Consider the following 11,151-nt stretch of genomic DNA (forward strand, 5'->3'; position numbering starts at 1 on the left):
CCTCAGTCAATACTTCCTGAATTTGACTGATGGTTTAAAATGGAGGAGAAAGTAATAGTGCATGACCAGAGAGGCTGATTCATGTGGTTTCAAGAGTCCAGGCTTGTTTAAAACCATAACAGGTACTATCCATCAAAAAAATGTTCTACTCACCAGTCCTGACTTAGAGAGATGTGGAAGCTATCAAAGGGAATTGATCAGTTTATAAAATATTTGTGGCCCTGTTGGTCTATGAGAACAAAACACAATCAATACCATTATTAGAAAGAACCCAAAGATCATAAAACAGATATATAGGTTTGGGATTAAAAAAATTTTCCAAAGGGTCTTCTTGATACATGGACACCTTGAGAGAGATGGATCTTTTCTTACTTGTCTTTGTGGCTCCCTTTGCATATCTTGATACTGTGGCATATTATAGCTGTTCAATTTTGTTCTGGATTGAATGATGTGTGTGTGGGAGTCACATTTTATTAGTTTATGTCGAGCAGTGCAAGGAAAAAAAGATGCTTTTAACCTGTCCTGAGTCTTGCAGTAAAAGCCTTTAATAGGTCCAGAGAAATTATACTTGTGCACTGACCAGAGCCATTTGTAAAGCTAGGACCAAACAAAGTGCAGCTGGGTACATTCAGAGCCGCAGAGCCTGTCCCCAGGGCGGAGGCTATTCTGAACATAGCCAGTCTTTGTCATCCTCAAACAATGTGCAATGTCCCAGGGCTCCAGCATTAGCATCTGTTGGGTATTCAGAGGTACTTGTGAAGTGAGTTTTGGTTCCAACAGGAGGAATGCTTTTACGCAAGTGAAAAGCATCTTTAGTTTTTCTTATCAATTAGAGGAAGATGGGTCAATGAGATGTTTGTGGACCAATAAACTATCAGAAGAAACATTATTTTCAAGAACCTTTTTGCATTGCGAAGTTTCACCTACTCCATCTGCAGAGTTAACAGGAGAAGCCAAATAGTGATGCCTCTTCCTCCTCACAGAACATGAAAGAAAATAAGATACTGATGTTGGCCCATGGAAAATTAGGCCTGGAGTGGCACTTTGGTTTGCAGATGTACATGGAAGCATCACTGAATAGCTTAATGTCTCAAATTACCTGTCAATTAAATTTTTGTAAAACAAAATGGTCTCCTTTTCAAAGAGATTTGAATGTTTTTCTCTAATAGACTATGGCCAGAAAACAGGCTGTCGTAGGGAATTTGCCCCTGATAATTTTCTGGATCAAATAGGAAACCAGAAGAATTGAGAAAAGCATGTGAGTAAATCCCATCTCTTGTTGATGAGACTATTAGATCTTTAACATTTTCTTCCTCTCTAGAAGTTCAAATTTCAGAATTTAAAACAGTCTTAAATAGTTTGGGCATTTTATTTACCATATTATAGAAAATTACTTGGAAAGAATAGGTTTTTTAAAAAAAATCTTTCTGCCAAGATTTCATATAATTCCAAGAGGAGCTTGCTTTTTTCTTTTTTTTTCTTTTTCTCTTTTTTGCGGGTCTGGGGATGGAACCCAGAGGCATTTGACCTCCTCAATGGTATTTTTTATTTTTAAAAATCAAGCTTTATTTTGATTTCTAGAACCATATTTTTTCTATTTCCTAGCAGTCAGTTTTTCAAAAAAAAGTTATTTCCTAGCTGGCATGGTATAATCCCAATATATGGGAGGCTGAAACAAGAGAATCACAGGTTTGAGGACAGCCTCAGCAAGGTAGCAAGACTCTCAGCAACCTAGTGAGACCCTATTTCAAAACAAAAACAAAGCAAAACAACAGGTTGGGAAGTGTAGGTTGGAGGTAGAATGTCCCTGAGTTCAATCACCAGTATCACACATACACAAAAGTTATTTCCTCAAGTCCATGAACTCATGGTTTTAATAAAGGTACTTCTTCCCTCCCTCCCTCCCTCCCTTCCTTCCTTCCTTCCTTCCTCCCTTCCTTCCTTCCTTCCTTCCTTCCTTCCTTCCTTCCTTCCTTCCTTCCTTCCTTCCTCTTGGTTCATCCTCCCGAATAGCTGGGACTACTACTGCCACTGTGCCTGAAGTTGTTTGTGAAGTAGGTTTGTTTGCTTGTGTTACCACGTAGATTTTGTCTTTTTTCTTTTAAAAATATGAAGGACAAGGCGTGATACTTTTTCTCAGAGGAATTTCTACGTGACACCTGCGGGTTAGTGGCACTGTGACTACTATAAAGAACAGTTATCATGGGGTACAGGAGAGGACTGCGGCTTCTTCTTGAATTGGAAAATTCTCCCAGGCTTGCCTGGTTAAACTCTCTAAATGCATGAAATATACTTACATTCTGGAAATCATTAACTTCAATTGCTTCTTCAGCTCCACTTCCCATTTTAAAGGTCTCCAAGTTGTTCCCAGCATCTATTTCCATTGACCCATCTTGTAATTTCCCATTGATACTCATGGTGTAATGGACATTGTAAATCTGGAAGTGAACATAAGAGTTAGCAGTGCTTTCCTTTTCCAGCAATCCAGGGCTTATCTTAGACCTGCAATGTGTGAAGTGGCTTCCAGACTTTCCTGAGATACACGGAACCATCCTTGATAATAATGCATGAATGTATGAGGACTTCATTCATGCACCAATCACTTAACACGATGATTTTTTTCTTTTCTCTTTTTCTTTCCTTCTTTTTTTTTTTTTTTTTTTTGTGCTGGGGACTGAACCCAGGGGCATTATAACTGAGCTACATACCCAGTTCTTTTTATTTTTTTATTTTTATATTTTGAAACAGAGTTTTGCTAAATTGCTGAGGCTGGCCTGAAACCTAGGATCCTCCTGTCTCAGCCTCCCAAGTACTTGGATTACAGGTGTGTGCCATGGTGCCTGGCATCAATAATTTCTTTAAAAATACTTTATAACCGCCCTGGCATGGTAGTAAACGCTTGTAATCCAGTATTTGAGAGACTGAGACAGGAAGATCATGGTTTGTAGACAGCTACTTATGTCCTTTGCAACTCAGTGAAACCCTGTTTCAAAATGAAGAATAAAAATACAGGGCTGGGGGTGTAGCTTGGAGGTAGAATGCCCCTGAGTTCCATCCCCAGTACTTAAAACACACACACACACACACACACACACACACACACCCCAAACAAACAAAAAAAACCCCGAAACAAAACAAACAAAAAACCAAAGCAACTGGGCAGGCAGACTCACCAGGTCCCATGCCTGAGGTTTCCTCTGGACCAATCAAATCATAATCTGTGGGGATGTGGTTTTCTAACACTCAGTTCTCTTATGCAGCTGGATTGAGAGGTATTAATGGATAAATGGAAGCTGAGGAGTTAAAGGTTGACTGGGATTTCAGCTGGAGAAGTCCATATTGGTACCTTACTTTGGAAAGTGATTTTTAAAAATCCTTCAATTGAGCCACATTTGGTGGCACACTCTTGTAATCCCCGCACTTGGGAGGCTGAGACAAGAGGATCTCACAAGTTCAAAGCCAGCTTCAGCTACTTAGTGAGGCTCTCAGCAACTTAGTGAGACCCTGTTTCCAAAGAAAATATAAAATAGGTCTGGGAGGATAGCCCAGAGGTAGAAGAGCCTCTGGGTTCCACCCCCAGTACCACACACACACATCTTTCAATCAAGATTAGGCATGGGTCAGGCATGATGGCACAGGCCTATAATCCTAGTGCTTGAGACAGAAAGATCACAGATTCGAGGCTAGCCTCAGAAACTTGTGAGACCCTGTTTCCAAATTAAAAAAAAAAAAAAAAAGGCTGGGGGTCTAACTCAGAGGTATAAGGCCCCTGGGCTCAATTTCCAGTAAACACACACACACACACACACACACACACACACACACACACACACATCTTGGAGTGCAACCTATATAATAAAAACTGTCAACAAGACTGGGATTATGTAATGTAGAGAAGCACTTGTGGAGAGCAAGGTCAGTGGCACATCTGTTCAGGCTCGAAAGGGAAACACTTGCTTCGCCCTATGGGATGGGCATATGGTGTAGTGACATTTTGTTATGATGAGACAGGTGGCGTGTGAGGGGAGGGGAGGCCCAGAGGAGCGCTGGCCCAGGCATCAGAACAGCCACGGCTGAGCCATGTTTCCCTGGTCTTGGGAGTTTCTAGAGTGTGGAATGAAGAAGTTGGTCCTCATCAGTGGTCCCATCTACCTCCTACAGCTCTGAGGCCTCCGGGCCTGGCCCTCCCACAGTCTAGCCAGAGCGCTACTGTTCCTGCTCTCTCTCTTGCATTTATTTTTTTATTTGTATTGTTTCGTGGTACTGAAGATTGAACTCAGGAGCATTCTACCTCCAAGATACACCCTAGTCCTATTTTATTTTTATTTTATTTGAAACAGGGTCTCACTAGGTTTATGCTGAGGCTGTCCTCAAACCTGCAATCTTCCTGTCTTAGCTTCCCAAGTATTGGGATTACAGGCGTGTGCCACCACACCTGACTCTCTTGCATTTATGAATAAGATTTTGTTAGAGAGAAATTTTTTCCACTTAATTTTTGTTGTTGTTGGCCACTAAATTGAATAATCCAAGTCAGGCATGGTAACACACACCCGTAATCCCAGTATTTGGGAGGCTGAGATGGGAGGATGGCAGGTTTGAGGCCAACTTGCTGAAATTTAGCAAGACTCTGTTTCAAAATAAAAAATAAAAAGAGCTGGGGGTGTAGCTTAGAGGCAAAATGCCCCTGGGTCAATCCCTAGTAATCAGCCCCCCCCCCAAAAAAAAGTTAAATGATCTAAAGAGCTTCCTTAGTTTAGAAATCACTAAACTATGAGCTGGGCGTGGTGGCGCACACTTGTAATCCCTGCGTTTGGGAGGCTGAGACAGGAGGATCGCATAGGTTCGAAGCTAGCCTTAGCTACTTAGTGAGGCTCTCAGCAACTTAGTGAGACCCTGTTTCCAAATAAAATATAAAATAGGTCTGGGAGTATAGCCCGGAGGTAGAAAGCCTCTGGGGCTCCACCCCCAGTGCCACCCAAAAAAAAAAAAAGAAATCACTAAACTATGTTTAAATTTGTTTAAAACGAATTCATATGCTGCTCCTGCTCAGCATGCTCCTGCCCGGCTGCACCTTTCTGTGTGTGGTGGATTAGCAGGGGGGTTTCTTTTTTTCTTTTTCTGGATGCAGAGGCATATCCATAGCTACATCTTCATATATGTATGTATGTATGTATGATACACACACAGACATACGCATACATCTTCAAAGAGGATGGATTGAGAAGCAATGAGAGGCAGTTTCTACCCTATGTCAGGTCAGCCAGTCAGAATTGCAAATAGCTCCAATTCAATTCAAGTCTAATTTTTCTCCCTCATTATGAAGAATGGCTGCAACATGGACAAACACTGGAAAATGTTTCTGTTGTTATTAGATCATTGCTTAGGGAAAACTCATTATTACAAGACCCACAGAGCACTATTTTATCTTCTCATCGGAGATGGAGAAATGCCCCCCCCCCCCTTTTAGGCAGCGGGATTCATTCAGCACGACTATCAGCATCTGTCTCAGCCGGACCACCTCACCACGCCACCTCCTTCCTCCTCTACGGAGCTCCAGTGGCTGCAGCTGAGTCTCCCAAGCTGGCCTGATCAGGGGGCCACTCCTGGGGCTTCAGTTTAGTAGATCTGGAGCAGAGCCGGCCGTCTGTTTTCACTTCGCCGCTCAGGTGGTCCTCATGAGCAGCCACGTTTGGGAAACCTGTTTTCTTTGGCTGAGCTGGGGCTTTCTGCAGGTGGGGCTGAGAAGGCAGCCTCTGTTCTGCCCCGTGCTCTCTGAGCAACCACTGTTCACATGGCTGAATGATGACTGTTGAAAGGCGCCTGGCAGACAGCACCAGTGTGCATTACCCCTGGCACGAATATCCTTCACTCAGGTGACAAGAGAATCTGTGTGTGTGTGTGTGTGTGTGTGTGTGTGTGTGTGTGTGTGTGGTGCTGGGAATTAAAGTCAGGGGCATTCTGCCTTCAAGCTACATCCCCAGCTCTATTTTATTTTTTTATTTGGGAACAAGAGTCTCATTAAATTGCTGAGAGCCTCGCTAAGTTGCAGAGACTGGCTTCAAACCTGCAATCCTCTTGTCTCAGCCTCCCAAGGACTGGGATTACAAGTGTGAGGCATCACATCAGGGGTTTTTTTGGTGGTACTGAGGATGGAACCCAGGGGCTTTCTACCTACAGGCTATACTATGGGACCCATTTTATGTTTTATTTGGAAATAGGGTCTCACTGTGTTGCTGAGAGACTCAATAAGTAGCTGAGGCTGTCTTTTAACCTTCATGATCCTTCTGTCTCAGCCCTCCAAGGTACTGGGAGCCACTACACCCGGCTCAGGATTTTATTTTTTTAATTGCATTGCACATAAGGACTAGTAAAGCAATGCAACATTTAACAACTCAGCCATTTCCAAGTTCTTCATAATTGTTTAGGAAGCAGGAAAATGCTAGAAAAATGGCTTGTGGTCCTAATTTCACTTTCTTCCACCTCCACCTACTGCTCCTTCAGAAAGTGGCATCAGCTCTTGTCCCATGCACAGTCCCCATGGGGTTCACAGTGAGAAGCCTGTGCCCTCCTGAAGCCCGGGGGCCGGAACAGAGCAGTCAGAGCCAGTCTTTGGTTTCTCAAGTTCTGGGCTCAGAGCTGGGCAAAAGGCTGGGATGCTGGGATGCTGGGGCAGCAGCAATTACATGACCTATTCTAAGCTCAGGGAGCTGTTGGCACCTGAGGCTATTTCTATCCAAGTTCAACAAAGTTTATTATTTGCCAAAATTCTGCTCAATATGGTGCCTTTTACAGCCAAGGATATTTGCTAATGAGTTTTTAATAAGGCCTGAGTTCCATAAGATTAATTACATAATGTTTGGGAAAATATCTAGAAAAATGAGTCTGGGAAGAAAGGCCCCAAGCAATGGTCTCCTCCCCTCATCCCACAGGGCGGGGTCGTCAGTAATTTCGTGTTAGTGAGAATTTCCCATACTTCAATGCTTTGTTCCCTTTGAAATGATGTGGATGAAAAAATGGCCTCAATATTTGAGCCCAGTTATCCTCTGATTATTAGGATCCCATGTTTCACGGTGCTCCAGCTAAATTTGAGCAGGCTTATCCTCAGGGATTTACCCATATGAAAGGGAAAGGAGGTAAATTTCAGCTGGTTTTCATCTTAAACCAATATAGAGGAGCTGAGGCACCAATAATGCCCAGAGAGGACAAGCCCGTTAGCATGACACATCTTCCTGTTTGACAGAGACTTAGCTTTTTTGTACTGGGGATTAAACCCAGAGGCATTCTATCTCCAAGTTATATTCCCAACCCAATTTTATTTCTTATTTAGAAACAGTGTCTCACTAAGTTGTGGAGGGCCTCATAATTTGCCGAGGCTGGCTTCGAACCTGGAATCCTCCTGTCTCAGCCTTCCAAGTACTAGGATTACAAGCGTGTGCCACCATGCCCAGCTTGATTATGTTTTGCTTGGGCAATTTAGATTTGTACTCAGGGAAGGCAGACCTGTGCCTGTACTATGCCTAGGTGGTGCCAAACCTTCTATATTTAGAATTTTGTAATTTATTTTTCAGACTTAAATAGTATGGATCAACTTTGGACATTTTGGGAAACACACACACACACACACACACACACACACACACACACACACACAACCCTGCCATGATCTTCTTCACTCTCCTGTTTGTGTAAAAAATAGTAATAATTTTGATTTTTGGTAATAAAATGTGATTCACTATTCCTCTGTATTCTTAGAATTGAATACTGCTCTCTTCAACTAGGCAACCCAACATCTTACAGGAAAGTGAAAGACAGAATATGAGGGAGGCTCGCTTGTTCTGATTGTTCACTCTAAGAGGCTTGCCAGTTAGCCATGTTTGCCTTGAATAATTAAATGCCAAATGGTATTCTTTTTATGTATATCATGACCAAAAATATTTATCCCAAAATGAAAAAGCATAGATAGTTTTATCCCCAAATGACCTATACCACCGAGGCTTTGTTATCTAAAAGATAACATTTATATTCTAATACCATCAGATTTCCCAAAGGGATGGCAATCTAAACCCTGCCACGAATGGAGATGTAGATATTGAAATCGCTCTCATGTTCAGATTTGCTGCTTTCAAATATGAGCATCTGGCCCAGCTTCTATATTTAAAATACAAATACATTAAGGCACTTTTCAAATCCACGCAAAATACAGTGCAATTCTGATCTTACAAATTGATGCTTGTAAATTTGATATAGTCTCTAAAACAGACTCAGTGCTAAATGGCATGCTTATCTACATTAGGCATTTGAGTTAAAAATACAAATTATGCAGTGACTGCAGAAGATGTGATGTGTAAAATGGTTGAATTGCTTTCAGCACCATTTTCTCTAAGTACTGGAGTTCGTTCATGCTTTGAATTTCATGGTGGGAGAGAGGGGGAAAGCAGCAGTCACAGATCCTAGGAGGACAGCGATTAAGAAAGAGCCCTTTGTGTGCACCCTGGGGATGGAATTCTTTTCCATTAGTAGAAATGAGCTTATAGCAGACCCGGCGATGGTCATCAAGATAAAATGCCCCCTTTTACGTAGGTGAGCACATTCAGGTATTTAGGGAACACACTGGAGTTCTGCCCAGTCAAGGCAGAAGCAGTTTTTATATTCCTTGAGAGCCCTTGGAGCTTTAACACAAACAGTTGCATACAAAGAAGGTAGGATAGTAGTTAGTGAGACATTTGCCATTAAACCACACGGACGAGGCTGGAATTGATGCTTAAAGAGATTTGCTACTTTTAAGAAATTGAGACTTTTTTTCCCAGAGAAAGGAAGAAAAGGGAGTATTAGTAAAAACAGATCACATACAGAATCTTCCTGAAAGATAAAAAATCACCCCCAATGATAGGTTGGACATTCCCCCCTCGCTTCTCCCAGGTCTTGAATTGATAGTCTTTCTCAGTTAAATCGGGCCTGAGAGGTCATTCAGTTCCATTTCTTCCTTTAAGGATGAGTAAACAGAGTGCAGAGAGGCCATGTCTCTACCCACGCTCACAGCTCACAGCCGAGCCCTGAGCACCAGGAGCACCAGCACAAGGACAAGAACAGCTCTCGCTGGGCGTGGTGGCGCACGCTTGTAATCCCAGCATTCGGGAGGCTGAGACCAGAGGATTGCGGTTAGCGGACAGCCTCAGCTACTTAGTGAGGCCCTCTGCAACTTAGTGAGAATGGGTTTCAAAATAAAGAATGAAAAACAGGACAGGGTGTGTAGCTCGGAGGTCAAATGCCCCTGGGTTCCATCCCCAGACCCGCAAAAACAACAACAACAACAACAACAACAACAAAAAACAAAAAAAAAAAACAAAAAAACCCCCAAAAAACAGTTCTCATCCAGCACCCACTGTGTTCTCCTCCTCACAGGGCTTCAACATCCTTTCTTAGAACCTTGTCTGAGCTCGGTGTGGTGGTGTACAACTGCAGTCTCAGTACTTGGTAGGCAGAGACAGGAGGATTGCAGGTTCAAGATCAGCCTTAGCAATTTAGCAAGCCTCTCAGCAACGTAAAGAGACCTCTTTTCTTTACTTTTCTTTTCCTTTCTCATCTTTTCTTTCTTCACCTTCCTTCCTTACTCCTTTCCTTCCTGCCTGCCGGCCTCCTGTGTGTGTGTGTGTGTGTGTGTGTGTGTGTGTGTGTGTGTGTGTTACTGGGTACTAAGGATTAAACCCAGGGACTTCTACCTCTAAGCTACACTCCGGCCTTGTTTTTTTCAATTTAAAATAGGGGCTCACTAAGTTGTGGAGGGCCTGAGTTGCTGAGGCTGGCTGTGAACCTACGATCCTCCTGTCTTAGCCTCCCAAGTATTAAGACTACAAGCAGGCGGTCACCAAGCCCAGCTAAGAGACTCTATTTCAAAAAACACAAAAAGTGCTGAGGATGGAGGTCAGACATAAAATGCCTCTAGGTTCAATCCCCAATACTACCTCCCTCCTAAAAAACAAAACAAAAAAAGCCCAAAACAAAACAAAACAAAACAACAAAAACTCCTTGCTTTCCCAGGATCCTGTCTAGGAGCAGAAGGCAGCAGGGCCAGAGGTGTCCCTAGAGCCCATACAGGGAGACCGCAGCTGCGGCGAGAGGAGCCCCCACCCGTCACCAGCGCACTGGCGCCACCTAGCGGGGAGACAGTGTGACTGGACCCGCCGCCCCGCGCGCCTCCCGGCCCCGCGCACCCCGACTCCCTTTGGACTTACGTGATTGTCGCTCCCCTTCCAGAAGTAGAAGGCCCCGATGGCCCCGAAGAGCAGCAACACCGCCCCGGAGATGAGGACCAGCGCCCCGACCTTGAGCAGACGTGCAGGGCTGGAGGGCTTCACCATCACAGCGTACGCCTGCGGGCCGGTTGGGGGACCCCTCGCTCTGCGCCCGCACCCCGCCCGCCAGCCCGCCCAGGGTCTCGAGGGGGTGGGAACCGCTCCGGTGGCTCCTTCTGGGAGCCTCTCTCCGCTGCGCTCGCTCCCCAGGGCCCCTGATCCTCCCTGGTCCTCTGGGTGGAGGCGCATCAGAAAACTTGGGTCTGACTCTCCCCTGCCGGGACCCACACCCGCCTGTGCGTGCCCGGCCCTTGCACACTCATAGTGGGGGCGCCACTCACGCACACACGTGGGCACCCCAGTTGCCCCCCATCACCACCACACGTCAATGGCACAGACCCCTGACCCGGTCAGCGCACGCAGACCCCTATGGCAGCCCGGGCCCTGCACCGACCCCGCCTCAGGACCCGGGGTCTGGGCAGTACTCACCGGGGGACTGCAAAACTCCATGTCCTCAGGCCCCATCAGGGTGATAGGGACTTTGTCTGAGGTCTCTGCCATTGCTGCGGCCCTGGGCTCGGTCCCACTGCCCAACGTGCTGCACGCACACACTGCACAGTCCTGCCCGGCCAGCCCCACGGTCCCCACCCACCAGTCCAGCGCCTCGCCTCTCTCCTCCCTTCCCTCTCCCGCCCCGGGCGCCGGCTGAGCTGGCCCCACATCCCCAAATGCTGGCTTCTTTCCACTCTCTCCCCTCTACAGGTCCCCACTTAACATCTGGAAAAAACTGAGCTCTTAAGGGTGAGTGCATCCTCCGAGCAGGGGTGCTGAGCCCTGGGGCCCCCCAAAATGCTCCCTG

The 11,151-nt window shown here is 45.2% G+C and overlaps 1 protein-coding gene across 4 annotated transcripts in view; it reads right to left on the reverse strand.

Moving 5' to 3' along the window:
* The window catches only part of CNMD (chondromodulin), a gene marked incomplete at both ends in the record, with an annotated part of 31,668 nt that extends 20,812 nt beyond the window's left edge, over positions 1 to 10,856 (reverse strand). For 2 of the 4 annotated variants that reach the window (XM_080689647.1, XM_080689646.1), the window contains 2 exons: positions 10,233 to 10,370; positions 10,782 to 10,853. In XM_080689647.1, coding sequence (XP_080545773.1) covers positions 10,233 to 10,370; positions 10,782 to 10,853 — 210 coding nt within the window. Of the gene's footprint in view, positions 1 to 2,297; positions 2,439 to 10,232; positions 10,371 to 10,781 lie in introns of all 4 variants that reach the window. The other 2 variants (XM_080689648.1, XM_080689645.1) reach the window with 2 other exon arrangements.
* Positions 10,857 to 11,151: the final 295 nt, after the last annotated feature.

This window comes from Muscardinus avellanarius (genome assembly GCF_963383645.1).
Source record: "Muscardinus avellanarius genome assembly, chromosome: 2".
In the NCBI taxonomy this organism is placed as follows: Eukaryota; Metazoa; Chordata; class Mammalia; order Rodentia; family Gliridae; genus Muscardinus; species Muscardinus avellanarius.